We start from the raw sequence: 16,970 nt of genomic DNA, 5'->3' as shown, positions 1-16,970 counted from the left end.
GGCTTGCAACACCTCAATAGCCCTTTGGAAAAGATAAATCGAATACTTATCTCACACACACCATATCCCAGAATAAACTTCAAATAGAAGAGAGATACAAATGTTAAAAAACTGAGACCATAGAAGTACTAAAATAAAACATTGGGGGCATTCCTTTATAACCTAGATGTGGAGAAAGTCTAACTATAACTCAAAATCTACAAGAAATAAAACACTGATGAATCTATCTGCATGAAAAAAAAACTTTTGTAGTATAAAATATACATATCATAAAAAGGATAAAACACAAATGGCAGACTGGGAGAAAATCTATGCAAGTTATATCATAAACAAAAGACTAATTGTCCTAGTACATAAGAGCTTTTAAACAATAAGAAAAAATATTAAAAAAAAAAAAGATAAATGATCAAAAGACATTAACAGATAATTCATGGAAAAAGAAACACAGATGGCCCTGAGCATATGAAAAATACTTCACTCATAATAAGAGAAATGCAAAGTAATATTACACTGAGATATTTCAAAAAATCTTTCAGATAGTCAGAAAATCAAAATAGCCCTTATCTTGGAAATTCTATAAGAAAACAGACAGTCATCCATTTTTAGTGGATGTATAGAATGGCAAAACGACCATGGGAAGGAATTTAGCAATATCTGACAAATTACATATGTCTTTAGCCTTTGCTCAAGGAAACCTTCTTCCAAAAACTTATTGTAACAGTATATTTCCACAAATAAAAAACAAAACATGCCCAAGTTTATTCATGGTGAAACTTATTAGTAATAACAAAATATTTCACATAAATAGGAAAAAATTTAATAACTATGACAAATCCATGGAATTAACTATGCAGCTGCACAGAAATGTAGAAAGCATCTATGAGCTGATACAGTTACTTCTGAATTTACAGTTAAGTGACCAAAGCAGGTGCAAATTAATGTGTGTAGAAAAGTTCCCAACTCAGTATTGCCTTCATACCAAAACGAGACAAAGACATCATGAAAAAAAATTACATATGAATTACATATGAAAAAAAATTCCTTATGAATAGAAACAAAAATCCTCAACAAAATACTAGCAAAACAAATTTAGTGACATATAAAATGTATTATACAACATGAACAAGCGTGATTTATTCCAGGAAGTCAAGACTGATTCAACATTTGAAAACCAGTCAATCTAATAACTCCATATTAACAGGTATAAAACAGAAACTATATGATTATCTCCATAGATACAGAAATAGCATTGGACAAAATCCAACATCCTTTCATGATAAAAATACCCCACAAACTAGGAGTAGAGGGAATTTCCTCATCTGATAAAGAGCATCTATGAAAACTGCACAGCTAACCTCATATTTAACAATGAAAAGACTGAATGCTTTCCTTCTAAGAAAATGAATGAGACAACTCGTGCCACTTCTATTCAACATTGCACTTAAAGTCTAGCTAGAATACTAGGTAAGAGAAAGAAATAAGAGTAGTTCAAATCTGAAAGGAAGAAGTAAAACTATCTCTACTTGTATAGGACATAATATTGTATATAGAAAATCCTAAGTAATCCACAAAACAAACTACTGGACCTAATACGTTCAACAAGGCTGCAAGATATAAGATCAATAAACAAAAATCAATTGTATTGCTATGCACAAACAATGGATAATCTGAAAACAAATTTTTAAAATTCCATGTAGAATAATATAAAAAGAAGACTTAGAAAAAAATTAAGCAAAAATAAGTGGAAAACATATAATAAAATCAACAAAACATCAATGAAACAAATTATACAATATTGAAATTAAATGGAAAGACATATCATTTTTTCAACTGTAAGATTTAATACTGTTAAGATGGCAATACTCCCCAACTGGATCTACAGGTTCTATGCAATCCAAATTAAATCCCAGATGTAGCTTTTAAAGAAACTGATAATCTGATCCTAAGACTCACATGAAAATGCAAGAGACCCCAAACAACCAAAACAATCTTGAAAAAATAATAAAGTTGGAGGACTCACGATCTCCAATTTCAAAAGTTACTACAAAGCTACCAGAAAAAAGATAATCTGATACTGTCACAAAGATAGACATACAGATTAAAAGAATAAAATTGAGATTCCATAAATAAACCTATACATTTGACAATTGCTTTTCAATAAGGGTGCCAAGAAACTTCAATGGGAAAAAAATAGTCTTTTCAACAAATGATGCCAGGATAACTAGATATCCATATACAAAAGAATGAAATCTAACTACTACCTCATAGTGTATATGAAAATTAGTTCAAAATGGATCAAAGACGTACATGTAAGAGCTGAAACAGTAAAACTCTAAGAACCATGAAAACATAAACGTAAAACATAAAATCTGTGAAAACATAAGAGTTAATTATTGTGACCCTGGATTAGGCAATGATTTCTTAAATATAACATGAAAAGCACAATCAATGAAAAAAATATAGATTAAACCATATCAAAATGAAACACTTTTGTGTATCAAAGGATACTATGAAATATGTGCAAAGCCAATGTATTAATGGAAGAAAATATTTGTAAATCATATATCTGACAATTGTCTAGGATCCAAAATATGTAAGGACCTTCTATAACTCAACAACGAAAAGACAGTCCAATTTTTAAACACAGGCATTTTTCCAACAAAAGATATACAAATGTCCAATAAGCACATGACAAAATGCTCACCATCATTAAACATTAGTGAAATGTGAGTAAAAATCATGATATCATACTTCACACCAACTAGGATGAGTATAATAAAAAACACAGACAATAAAAGGTGCTGCTGAAAAGTGGAAACACTGGAAAATCTATACACTACTGGTAAGAATGCAAATGGTAAGGCTACTTTGGAAAACAATCTGGCAGTTTCTAAAAAATTAAATTAAAAAGTTTCATATAACTTAGCAATTCCATTCTTATATATATATATATATATATATATATATTTTCCACCATTACTGGTGTACTGGCAAGAACCAGTATGAGATTTGAGGAAAAATACTTGCATTACTCTTTTTTTAAAAAAAATTATTTAGATATAATTCACATACCCTTTTATGTGTATAATTCAGTATTTTTAGTATATTCACAAAGTTGTGCAACCATCACCACTATCCAATTCCAGAACTTTTCATCATACCAAAAAGAAACTCTGTACCTATTAGTATATATATATATATATATATATCCAGTATAATTGAAAACAGGTGTTAAAACAAAAAATTATACAGATTGTCATGGCAGCAGTATTCATAATAGCGAAAAATTGGAAACAAACCAAATGTCCATCAAATGATGAACAAGTAATGAAAAGTTTACCCATATAATGGAAAATTAATCAGTCATGAAGAGGATTGAAGTACTGATACATGCTACAACATCAGTGAAGCTTGAAAATATTATGCTAAGGTGAAAGAAGTAAATAACAAAAGACCACGTATTATATGATTCCATTTATGTAAAATGTCCAGAATAGGCAAACCCATAGAAACAGAAATTAGATTAGTAGTTTCCAAGGACTCGAGAGTCATAGGGGCAGGGAGGGAGATGGAACAATGAGGAATAACTAATAGGTACAGAGTTTCTTTTTGGTATGATGAAAAGTTCTGGAATTGGATAGTGGTGATGGTTGCACAACTTTGTGAATATACTAAAAATACTGAATTATACACATAAAAGGGTATGTGAATTATATCTAAATAATTTTTTTTAAAAAAAGAGTAATGCAAGTATTTTTCCTCAAATCTCATACTGGTTCTTGCCAGTACACCAGTAATGGTGGAAAATGAGGATGGAATCAGAGAATCACAGAGTTGGAAGGACAGCGCCAGACACTCATTCTAAAGGCCTTAATGTTGTTAAAGGCAAGACAGACCTTCAATGATCTGTTAATGAAAATACTTCACATTACAAATGAAGAAATGAAGGCCCAAAGGAGATAAGTAATTTGCACAAGGCATCATTTTCAAAGGCAAAATGAAATTATAAACTGAGCACTGGACTTGTGGTGGGAATTTCTGGCCCACTTTCTGTCATGTTCTATCATGAACAAGGCCCTGAACATTGCTGAGTCTAAATACTGCAATGTGCAAAATATGAATATAATATCTCCTCACCAACTTTTTGTATCAAGTTCAAAAATTAATATGAAAATAAGTTATAAGTGTCAAATGGTTTTCACGTGTTAATTTTTAATATCTATTCTTGTGAATGCCCCTTTGTATATTTTAATGTGTTGATCACCTTTTCTCCTATGACATTCCAAGTCCCCCAATATTAGCGTCTTTCTATCAGAACACTCAAGTCTATCATAAAAGTCAATCTTATATTCTTACTTTGCTAAATAATATCTAATAAGGAAAATAATAGAGCTAACATGTATTGACTGTCAAACGAGATATTAGTTACATTTTTTCTTATTCTTGAGATATAATTTTTTCCATGATATAGACGCAGAGGTTTAGAATCAGGTAAATCAACTAAGTTGTCTGTGGTTTTCAGAGCAAACCTATGGCAATGCCAGGACAGGGATCAAAGTCTTTCTGATCACCAACCCATTCTAATTGAATTCAGACTTCATGCAAGGAATAATCCATTTTCAGTTCACAACAAACCAATCTTTCCTTGTATGCTTGTCTACCTCTTCTAACGTCCATTTTGTGATGCTAATTTCAGCCCCCTCTACTTTTTATTACAATGAATCACAAATTTAAGTATCCTACATAAATACTGATCAAGTCTCCTACATATGTGGCTCACCTTCTCCACAGATGACTAAAACCCTTCCACTTGTCTTCTTGCTACACAGCGTGATAAAAAGCTTTTCCAAAAATTAATAGTCAAATTATTTATCTTGTTTATGAAAAAATACAGTTACACACACATACACACAAAAAAAAACAGTAGTGAAAATGTACTCTAAGCCATTAATATTTTGTTATTTAGCTTTCTGTTTCTCCTATCGCAGAGCTGAGTATTATTCAGTCCCAGTCATAAGTTAGCTTGACACTTTCCTGGAACATAGGTTATCTAAGGTTATTTAGACATCAAAACTACTGAGCAGCAGGGTCAAGAACAGTAAGTACAGAATGTTACCTCTGAAAATAATATCAGAAATCTTCTAGGTACATCCAGGTACAATGAAAATAGGAGTGTATTATTGAAATGATTGTGATTTGTTAAAAAAAAAAAAAAAACAAAAAAACAAAAAAGGAGAGTGTTGTCAGACCTATCTCATCTCTGGCAAACAAGAAGTATGCAATGTAGAAGCCACCAACATTGAGTTATTTCTGCCAGAAAAATTTGACAGGACTAAAAGAGGCTGCCTGATAACTATCCTTACTGCAGAAGAGTGGCATTACTAGGAAGTAGATAAATCCCAAAAGGTTTCCAGGAACAATGCCATAGAGAGAAGGACAGCGAAAAAAAAAAAAAAAAAAAAAAAACAGCAAATAGCAGTCCGTAGAAAAATCTTGCCAAGAAACATATGTGAATTATCATATGACCATCATATCATATCATATCACCATTAATTTTTTAATATGAAGGAATCACAGCTAAACAACAAGATGACAAATCAGCGATATGAGATTCAGGAATATGTAGAAGTCAATGGAAGCTAAACATGACCTGGAAGCACTTGTCAAAGAAGTGGAAAAAAAAAAAAAAAAACAAAATCATCACAGAAATGAAACCAAAACTGAAAGCAACACGAAGATTGACAGTGCTGAAAACACTGTAAAGGACATAGAGAACAAGATGGAGAAAAGTAAGCAGAATGAAATAGAAATGAAGAAAACAATTAAAAGTCTGAGAAATTTTAAAATTTGAAGGACAGGTAAAGGAGAGTCAATATAAATATATGTTAGCATATATTATATGCACTCAAAAAATAATTAAGGAAAGCTTTGCATAAATGAAATAAGCTTTGATTCTACATATCAGACAGTGATACTGGGTTTCAGAAAAAATGACAAAGAATGAATAACACTGATATATATTCTATTTAAACATATAGAAAAATTACCTGAGAACTAAGTAGAACTCTCAACAATATGAGTGAAAAATATTAGGGTGCTCTCAGACTTCTACAAAATAGCATTCAATGCTAACAAATAGTGGAGAAATGAAAGTAAAGAGAAAGGGAGACCCACAAAGTCTACACACAATGGAACTTGTTATTCACCCTCAAAAACTCAGGATATATAATACCCAGGGCTTTTTTTTTTTTTTAATTTGTAAGAAACAACTGAAAAGAACAGCAAAAAAATTACTAACATAAAGAGGTAAAATGAAAATCTGGACAGATTAGTAATTATTTAAATCCATTTATCTGCTATATTAAAATAAATGGGAAGATTATGGTCATGAAAAACACATAAATGTTATAAATGATAACATCATAATGTCACTTCTAAAATTGATAGAGAAAGAGTATTAGTGTGTTGAATTCCTCATCTTTCATGGCTAAATCAAAATTTATAATTTGTATCTGAAAAATAATAGTGGTGTCTGTAGTATTTAAAGGCATAAACACTAACAGAAATGATGCAAGCAATTAAATTTGGGAGCACAGAGATGGGAGGAAAGTGGAAAAAAGGAAAATATACTAAATATTTTCTCAACAGCCTGAACTATTATAAAGTAAACAGGCAAACAACAAACTGGGCATAAATATTTGCAATACATATCGCAGATCCCTAATAAATTGCTTCTAAAAAATTGAGAGAGAAACACTAACAACCCAAGAGAAAATTAGGCAAGGACATGAAAAGAATAAAGCAAATCCACAATATAGGAACTTTGATAAGACAAATAACCAGGTTTCCTCAAAGAATAAATTACAGGGAAAAAAAGGGTGGGAGAAATTGTTATTAATTAAATGAAGGTTAAGAAATATATAGATCAAATTCAATGTGCTAACATTGTAAGGAAATTAATTCAAGTAAACAATTAAAAAGACATTTTTTAAGATACTGGGATATTTGACTCTGCATTGAATATAAAATATTGAGAAGACTGTTGATTTTGTTAGGTCTGTTAATGATATGGTGGATTATGTTTTTTAAGGCCTCATCCATTAGAGAAACTTACTGAAGTATTAAAGCGTGAATTAAAGTGACACCTGGGATTGGCCTCAAAGTATGTCATAAAAATTACAAGAAATTTAAGGGATAAATGAAGCAAAAATGTTGATAATTTTTGAATCCAGGAGTCTATGGGGGTTCATTATAGTATTCTCTCTACTTTTGTATGTGTTAAAATTTTTACTGTATACATTCAAATAAGCAGTTTCTAAAAATTCTATATGGCAGTACAATTATCTGTGACTAGAGAACACATAAATCTGAAACATCACAATTACTTTAGTTACCATTGAAATGTAATTCCCTTTACTTTCTTTTTACAGATGTTATTTGTTTTAAATCTAAAGCTTTAACGTGGGGCATATAAAAACAGCCCTGGCAACAGTCTTTTATCTTGAACTGACTGATTCTGGACTAGTCAATTCAGTTAAACTGAATGTATAGGAACTTTGGCTAAAATGTAAGAATTATTGTACTTTTGCTGATGAAATCCTTGGTCATTTAGAGAGAAGAGAGTAGGTATGTAAATTTTGTGGCTAGAATAATAAGAAATATAATATATTACTGACCATATGTCAGATACCAGCCTCTGAGGTGGAAAAGGGAGGTTCAAAAATGTTGCTATATCTAGCTATTCTGAAACACCCTTTTCAGCATGTCTGCATTTTATATGATTTGCTTCTGTGTCCCAACTCAAATATCATGTTGAACTATAACCCCAATGCTGTAGGTGAGGCCTGGTGGGAGATGACTGGATCAAGGGGGCAGCTTCTCATGAATGGTTTCATATCCTCCCCCTTGGCTGCATAATGAGTGAGTTATCAGGAGATGTGGTTATTTAATAAGTGTATAGCACCTACTACCTCATTCTGTCTTCCTGCTGCTCGCCATGTAAGACGTGCCTGCTTCCCCTTAGCCTTCCCCCATGACTGGAAGTTTCCTGAGGTCTCCCCAGAAGTCATCATGCTTCCTGTACAGCCTGGGAAACCATGAGGCAATTAAACTTCTTTTCTCTGTAAATTACACAGTCCCAAGTATTTCTTTGGGGATGAGATTAATACACCACTCCTCTTCCCAAGTCATCCACGGGAAGGTTTTTGCTCCATTAACAAGCCTGCTATGGTGTTCATAATTCCTTCAAGCAAGCAATTCCTTCAATCTATCCCAAGGTTAAAAAAAGAAAAGAAGACAATAGAACATTATATGGATGACAGAACATTTGAAGACAAATGTTCTTGGGACAATAGAACATTTGAAGACAAAGGAACAAATTTTAACAAGCATTTTAGGCAAGAGAAAAAAATGCAAGGTAGTTAATCAGATTTTCATTAAGGAAGATAGGAGGTTACCAACACTGTCAAAGGACACCATTGTACCTACCTTTAGAACTGAGTGGGCTAAGACTGTAGGGAATATGCTTGACCTATTCAGTAGTGCAAACTGCTGCCAGACACTTAACCCTGACTTAGCAAAATCCATATTTCAAAGCAAATGATAAACATTCTTCATATAATTATCCCACCCTTACCATCGAGGAAAACATTCTCAGGACCTTGAATTAAAGTAGCTTTATTAGCTTTGCTTTACATATTTTGAGCACCTAGAGGCCAGGTGCAGTGGCTTACGCCTGCCATCCCAGCACATTGAGAAGCCAAGGCAGGCGGATCACCTGAGCGGGAGTTCGCGGTCAGCCTGGCCAACATGGCGAAAACCCATCTCTATTAAAAATACCAAAATCAGCTGGGAGTAGTGGTGGGCACCTGTTAATCCAAGCTACTTGGGAGGATGAGGCAGGAGAATCGCTTGAACCCAGGAGACAGAGGTTGCAGTGATCTGAGATTGTGCCACTGCACTCCAACCTGGGCGACAGAGTGAGACTCCGTCTCAAAAAAAAAGAAAAAAAAAGTCCTAGAAAACTATTTAAACGCATTTTGAAAATGCAAATATACCACTAATTTCAACAAGACTTTTCCCTCTAGTCTGCCTACATCCAAATTAATGAGGTTTTAGCTATGTTTTAATAGCAGGAAATAATCAAATATACATGTGCATAAAGTACTCTAGCTTTATATACCATTCTGCAAGATAACAGCAACACAGACATAATACATGGCAGTGCTTATCTATTCAAATGAATAGAAAAATCCAAAGATATATTGGTATATATAAGATGATTAAATGATTATGACCTTTAATATGACTAATTTCATCTCACTGAGAGCATAATTTCATTGGCCATTTCAAGTCTATTATGCCCAAAATGAGAATTCAGGAGTCTGAAGTTCATATTTGTTCAGCATTCCTACCAATTTTTAATACTTTTGATCGAAATGGTGCTTTTATTCTTAGACATACTTCTACTTTTTCCTTTTTTGCAATGCTTTATACCATTATCATGAATTCCTCCCTGGGTGGTGGAGCCCTTGCCAATATCTGTACTTTTATTACAGAATCTGCCCCCAAGGTAACCAGAGTCTCACATTTTCCTTTTCTGCATCTCACAGCATAACCTGTTCGTCCGTTATGCAAGAAGGACATCACCTAACACACACAAACATACACACATACACATACACACACACACACACACACACACACACACACACACAGAGTCACAGCAAGCTCATGTGCACATGCACACATACTCAGGAAATGCACATTTTGGATCACAGAAGCTCCTTGGCCTAGTTCTCCCAGATGCCACTCAGATGCTGCCTTGGCATGGCATCCTTACTGACCCTCCCTTCCTCCACAGAACACTGAACTCATCTGTCCTCAACTTCCACCCCAGAAAGGTCACTCCCAGATCTAATCACAGCCCAGATTCTCTTCCCGGCCCTTCTCTGTAACTAATCATCGAAGTTCCGGCCCAAAGCACAGTAAAAGCAGCAGACTGGACTCATTATGAAGGCAGAGTCCACATTTTATTCAATGATGTTTCTGTAACTCCAATCAGCATAACCAGGCCATAATCAGTTTGGAATAAATGATTTTTGGTCACACTGGATCCTTTACCTTTTGGCTGTTGCTCACTTTTCCACATTTATCCCCAATTCAAGGCCTTTCTAGTCAAGAATAAAGTGTAATTATCTGGCCTCAGACATATTATGTCTCAAATATAATCTTTCACTCTTCCAAGGGTTTTTGTATATTTTCCAAGCAGACTGGGAGAAGTGATTAACACATTATAAATAACCAGGTGTCTCCTTGATTCAGATTTGGAGGCAGCAGCTCCCTGAAGAGCCCCCAGATCTCATTTCCACCCAAGGCCTTGGCCTCTTATTACTAAGTCATGCCCAACCCTGTCCCTGCCCTCCAGAAACAGCTATCCTAGGTGTGAGACAACTCCTACCCTGAACTTTGCCTGTTCACCAGGTAAAACAGCTTTGTTTCTTGCTTCATATAAGACTCCAAAACGTAAACAGGGTCTTATCATGCTCTCATTTCCATTCTCCCTGCACTTGCTCTGCTCTTCTTCTCACTGACATTTTCCTACTAAAGCCAAGCTCAGAGCCAGAGACTTGCTTCCTGAGACTTCAGTTCCCAGGCCCAGGAGTAACAGCCCATGTTTACTGAGTACTCACCATGTAGCAGGGACAGTTCTAAATGCTTCATGGATATGATCTCATTTAATCCATACCTATGAGGTAATTAATATGATGACCCATATCTCATTTAATCAACACTGAGGTTTACCAGTACAAATAAAATATCTGCCTCAAAAGGCCTTACACAGTAAGGAAATGTGTTATTTAAATTAATTAAAGGTTATAAAGTCAAGTTGGCTTCACACATGGTACAATGAGAATATCTGGACAGATATAAATGAGAGCTCTGAACCACTCACCACCTCCTAAACCATTCTGCCTTGCAGAGGTAGTCCTCACAAATCCCCAAGCAAGCTGCTCTGCATTAAACATTTCATGACTTAACCTGGGGCAATGGCCTCACAAAGGTATGCAGATTCTTCTTAGCAGGCACCGCTTCACTGCTCTGACCCCTCCAGGCCCAGAGATCTCAGCATAGCCCACATAGCAGTGCAAGGTCTGATTTAAGAGATAACCAAGCATCTCCTGTTAATTTTCATAGGCAGGAATCTGGGACACATCTATGAGTGGGAATTCTACAGATGTCTGCCCAAGGAGGATGAAATATTTGTTAAGATCAGGGTATATCTTTATGGGTGCACTTGCCCAGGATCCAGGATTTAATGTTAGCTGGAGCATCTGAAAGTGACATAAAAGCAATATACTATGTTGGCGATTTGGAGCCTGAACTCAACAGCTGCACATAGGCAATAAGGATTAAAGGGCAGAACTTCCCTGGTACAGTGTTAAGAAATCTGAAAGCTCAGAGAATTGGGAGCATTACATCTCTCTCTCTCTCTCTCTCTCTCTGTTTCTCTCTCTCTCTCCTCTGTCTCTCTCCAGGTTTATGCCTGTTGTTATGGTCTAATTAATACTGCCTCTTTGCCATCTGCTCAGTCAAGCCTTACCCATGCCATCCTGGAGCAACCAGAGGACATACCCTTTGCCAGGGCTTTATGAAATGCATTGGTGAAGGGAACATCAGAACACTGACAGAGCCCTGAGGTAGCTGTCGCCAGCAGCCTGGAGACGACAGCGGGGAATATTAGGATTGACTGTATTCCCTGATTTCCACGGGAATAATGATAGACAAAGTGACAGTGGTAGAGGCCAGTGACAGCACTTAACCATTAAAAGACAATCATTTCTTTTTTTTTTTTTTTGTAGTGCTTGATATTTATTGAAAATAATGCCAATGCTTTTTCCAGGTAGTACTGAGGAGCTGGGCTGAGTGCTTGTTTTGTTTTTAGTATTATTTGTCCAAATGCACACATCTGTGGGACTGCTGCAATTTTGAAAGTAAAGTGACAGTTGTGTAAAACCAGTGCATAGGAAAAAAGGAAATGTCAACAATTTGGCTGCCAGGCACACCAAGCCCCTGCAGCAATCTGGTGGGGCAGGGGAGGACCCTCGGAGTGGGTAGAAAACTAACAGGCTGAATGATTGGCCCCTTCATGGGTTGGTGAGCTGTCCAAATCAATGTCCGAAGAGGTATAGCCAACTCTGGCATCTTCCAGGTTGGTCCTTACTTCGAAAGGCGGTAGTATATAGGTGGATGTGGTGAGTGGATGTGAAGTGGCAGCATAGTTCTCTGGGCAGATATAAGCCTGGCAGTAGGGCAGGTGGCAGCAGCAGGGCTATGGGTGGTATGACCAGTTTATAACAGGGGCCTGGCCAATAACTGGGGCTCAGGACACAGTTCGGATTAGCAGGGGAGGGATCCTGGGGCTGGCCAAGGTAGATGACACTTCCAAGCACTTCCGAGTGAGTGACGCTTCAGCCCCAACCCCAGGAGCAGGTAAATGGAACACTATTCCTGGAACAAAGACAAGCACTACGGAGAAACGAAGAGAGAGAACAGAAGGGCGCGAGTAGGGAAGGGGACCAGAGGGCAAGGCGGAGAACAGTGGCTCCCGGCGGGGTGAGGGTTGGAGGGAGGGGGTGGCGGCGTGCAGGGCCCTCCCCCCTAGGCCCGAGGGTCTAAGGCCTAGTAATCATCCTCTTCGTCGTCATCGTCGTCTTCGTCGTCATCCCAGCCAAAGCACTGTTTCATCTCATCGAGGAAGGCCCGGTAATCACCTAGGATGGGACTATCCATCTCGATGTAGGGCACCACCCACTCCTCGGCTTCCCCGGTGAGGAGGCTGATTAGGAATGCCACCTTCATGGCGTCGTTGCAGAATCGGTTCTCGTTCACGAGCATGTAAGACGCCGTCTGCACGATAAACTCGGGGAGCCGGGAACTCTCGCCATTAAACGTTTCGGGGAAGGGCACCGGGCAGCTTGGCGGACGTACCTGGCGCAGCAGGCTGGCCCTCTCGCACACCAGCAGCCGCAGCTGTTCCATGAGCTGGCTGTTCTCGATGCTCAGGGCGCGGTGCCGCATCAGGAGCGCATGAAGCAGCAGCACCAGCTCATCCACCATGGCGAACGGCTTGGAAGGACAGGGCTCGGCTCGGTTCGGCTCGGCTCGGACAAGGTGCGTACGGAGGCCTCGCAGGAAGTGCTTGTCCAAGGAGGCGCGCGAGGGCCAGGGGCGGGGGGCGGTGCGCGCCAGAGTCCGGGAGGCTACGCAAGCCCCGCCCACGAGGCCATTCGGACGGACGCTGCGCCGGCGCGGCGCAGGAGGGGCGTGGCCAGCCTAGGGGCCGCCGCAGCGTGGGGGCGTGGCCGGGATGGGAAGAGTGCAGACACAGAGGGCTTGGCTAGGACGAGGATGAACTCGGTCGCTGAACCACCGGCTTGTGGTAGCTCTCTAGGCGGGCAGTTAAAGGCTGCGGTCGGCTGCCAGAGCTCCTGGATGTGGGGCCTGAATTAGCAGAGGACCTGGCGAGCGCTGAATCCGGTCTCAGAGAAGGTACACTTGTTCAAGCTGAAAGAATTAACCACTCTTCTACCTAGCCAACTCGCACAACTCAGTGTTCCTTCGTGGGTCTGTGGCCACTGGATTCTCTTGTCGTGATGTTTTATTAACACATTTTCTTTCTTGTTTAAATCTCACTTAGCGAAGTATTGACACTGCTGGCTGCACTGTGGGAGTCACACTTCCTTTCAGGGTCATGAAGACCCTCAGGGGATCCTGCCTTTCATGAAAAAGGCAATTTTAAACAGTGACTTACTTAATTGGGAAATAATATGGTATACCTACCTTAAAAAAAAAATCTAAATAGCAAGATATAAAAAGTTCTGCAAAATCAGCATCCAATAACCAATTGCAGGCATCCCACACATTTTATTCTCTATTTCTTGTTCTGCTACTAGTGCCACTGGCCACTGGGTATTATTCTCTACTTAAAAATGAACTGTTAAGGGGTGTGTGTGTGTGTGTGTGTGTGTGTGTGTGTGTGTGAGACGGAGTTTCGCTCTTGTTACCCAGGCTGGAGTGCAATGGCGCAACCTCGGCTCACAGCAACCTCCGCCTCCTGGGTTCAGGCAATTCTCCTGCCTCAGCCTCCTGAGTAGCTGGGATTACAGGCATGCGCCACCAAGCCCGGCTAATTTTTTGTAGTTTTAGTGGAGACGGGGTTTCACCATGTTGACCGGGATGGTCTCAATCTCTTGACCTCGTGATCCACCCGCCTCGGCCTCCCAAAGTGCTGGGATTACAGGCGTGAGCCACCGCGCCCGGCCCAGATGTGTGTGTTTTTAAATAATTTTCTTTTTCTACTTTAAATGGATCTCAGATCCTAGAGCCATCATGAATTGTTGGCTCTGCTTTCAAATACATTGCCAATTCAATCATGTCTTGCCATTTCTACCACTGCCACCCTGATCCCCAGCCTTTCTTTCTCACACATGCTGCAACTCATCACTCAGCTTTCGCTTTTTTTCTTCCTATAGTATATTATCCATAAAGTAGCCACGGGAATCATTTAAAACAAAAATTAGATCCCTTCACTCCCTTGCTCAAAATCATCCAACAGTTTCACCTCAGAATAAAGAGCAAAGTTGCAGCCAAGGTCTACAAAGCCCTTCCTTCTATCCTATGCCTCTTCCCATTTTCTGCTGTGCTCTAATCACTGTCCTTGCTGATTCTCACACACGTCAAGTAGTTCTGGCTTTGTAGCCTTTGCACCTTCTATCCCTTCTGCCTTGCAAGACTGTCGTCCCAGTTGGCTGCCTGACTCCTTCTCCTGCTGCTTTCAGAGAGAACTTTTCTGGCCACCGGACCTATCAGAGCACCCTGTTCTCTGCCACCAATTTCTAACCCTTTACTCTGCTTCATTTATCTACATAACCATTTATTGTGCTACTGACCAACATGTCGAATAGCACTTTGCTCATCATCTGCTTCTATTTTACAATATATAAGTCAAAGAAACACTGCCTTTGCTACCTGCTATATTCCTAATGCCTAGAAAAGTTCTGGCCCAGAGCAGAGGCTTCATTAATGTTTGGCAAGTAAAATAAGCTCTGAGTGCAGATGCTGAAAAAAAAAAATTAGAAGTTATGGCTGCACAAAGTGTCAAAAAATACTCTTCAAGTCGTTCAGTGTAAGGCCAGGCACGGTGGCTCATACCTATAATCCTAGCACTTTAGGAGGCCGAGGTGGGTGGATCACCTGAGGTCAGGAGTTCAAGACCAGCCTGACCAACATGGCTAAACCCCATCTCTACTAAAAATACAAAATTAGCCAGGTGTGGTGGCAGGCGCCTGTGATCCCAGCTACTTGGGAGGCTGAGGCAGGAGAATCACTTGAACCTGGGAGGCAGAGATTGCAGTGAGCCAAGATCACACCATTGCACTCCAGCGTGGGCAACAAGAGGGAAACTCTGTTTAAAAAAAAATTGTTCGGCGTATTTTATCTCTGATCATGAATCAGTCTCAATTGTGAAACAATGACTGATGTAATAAAACTGGCTGAGTAAATTTTTAAAGAAATTCAGTGATTCAGTCCTTTATGACAGAACTGAATGATCATCCATGGAAGTAGGAGGCCGGGAGAGAGCAGAGAAACAGGGCCAAGACCCAAGTAGGGACACGGGAAGATCACACTGGTGAAAGGATGGGCAGTGAGAAAAAAAGAGGAGGAATATGAGTCTTTGGCCTCTCCTGTGCTATGAGCCCTGCTGCTAGAGAAGTTTCTTGAGGGCAGGCAGGGATCCACTCTTACACTTAATTTTATCTTCAGCACCTGGCAGTGTTTACTACCTCCTCCATAAACGTTCAGTGTGAGGATTGAAGGGGTGGGATGGGAAATGTGGAAAGTAGGTCTCTGGCCATCGTGCCCATTTACAGTTCAGAGTACAGGATGGGCCTTACTGGGACAGAGGTAGTGTCCAGCTCCACCTTTCATATCCAGGAAGAGTACTCAGGGTTCTACTCCTAGGAGCACACTTTCTATAGCAGACACTGGGCAGGGCTGTCTCAATGACTCACACACAAGGACCAGACATGTGAATGGGCATTTTAGAGCCAGAGACCCAGGAGATAAAGACTTACCTCAACCTAATAAAGCAATAGGTTGATGGTGCTATACCATCATGCCAACCTCCCTAACTCTAAAGCTTTTGCCCTTACACCATGTGCTGGACCCTTGTGACTTCAGTGGACCCAGGCAGGTCTAGTGGGGAATCAGAGATGATTAGGCAGATGCTGCCCTCATTTTCTTCCTACAACTTCACAGCAAAGAGATTCAGGGAGGAAACTAGATGAGGCAACCACTAGTATTCCCTCTGAGTGTGCTCTGAGATGCTGGAAGACAGGAAATGTCCTGGCCAAAACTGTGCCCAGAACTGAGCAGTGGCTTTGGGAGGTACTTCTCAGCTTGGAGAAAGGGGATGGAGACAAGCAGCTTAGCACTGACTCACAAAGGAAGCAGTCAGGAAGAGGTGGGTAGTATCAGCTGATAGAAGAAGTAGAATCTTAATGCTCATGTTAACCGGCTTCCAGGTACCTGTGGGGCTGTCCCATCAGTGCCAGTGCCTTTCCGCACTTTCTTCTCCATTCACCCTGCTTATGCCTGCATGTTGCCTTCCTCATTCTCTTTCCGCCCTCTCAGTGGCCCTTAAATGTTCCTTTACACTTAGGTGAATATGCTGGAGGCAGACACAAGTACTCCCTGTGACAAGTACTCATAGGGAGTAATTGTCTCAGGCTCATAAAATTTATCAGGACAGATCTGGCTTGGAACATCCTAAGGGTGGCTTAGTCTCCACCATTTGGCAAGAGCACAAGCCCAAGGCACTCACTGCCACCATCTTCCAGGCTTCAAACCCTGCCCTGGTACGCATCAAGAATCCAGGCTGTAAAAATCTCTTGAAATAAACATGAAAA

The 16,970-nt window shown here is 39.4% G+C and overlaps 1 protein-coding gene across 1 annotated transcript; it reads right to left on the bottom strand.

Annotated features, from left to right (window-relative positions):
• Positions 1-11,842: 11,842 nt before the first annotated feature.
• Positions 11,843-13,304, bottom strand: LDOC1 (LDOC1 regulator of NFKB signaling). Its single transcript, XM_032256082.1, has one exon. It carries the CDS (start codon positions 13,117-13,119, stop codon positions 12,682-12,684), a length of 438 nt encoding a protein of 145 aa, XP_032111973.1. The 5' UTR covers positions 13,120-13,304; the 3' UTR covers positions 11,843-12,681.
• Positions 13,305-16,970: the final 3,666 nt, after the last annotated feature.

This window comes from Sapajus apella, unplaced genomic scaffold (assembly GCF_009761245.1).
Source record: "Sapajus apella isolate SASKATOON/1434 unplaced genomic scaffold, GSC_monkey_1.0 scaffold93, whole genome shotgun sequence".
Lineage (NCBI taxonomy): Eukaryota > Metazoa > Chordata > Mammalia > Primates > Cebidae > Sapajus > Sapajus apella.
This window is presented reverse-complemented; position numbering and strand designations above follow the sequence as displayed.

Excerpts from the sequence above, each read along its gene's own strand:
- LDOC1 (XM_032256082.1), bottom strand. The coding sequence starts at position 13,119 with ATGGTGGATGAGCTGGTGCTGCTGCTTCATGCGCTCCTGATGCGGCAC.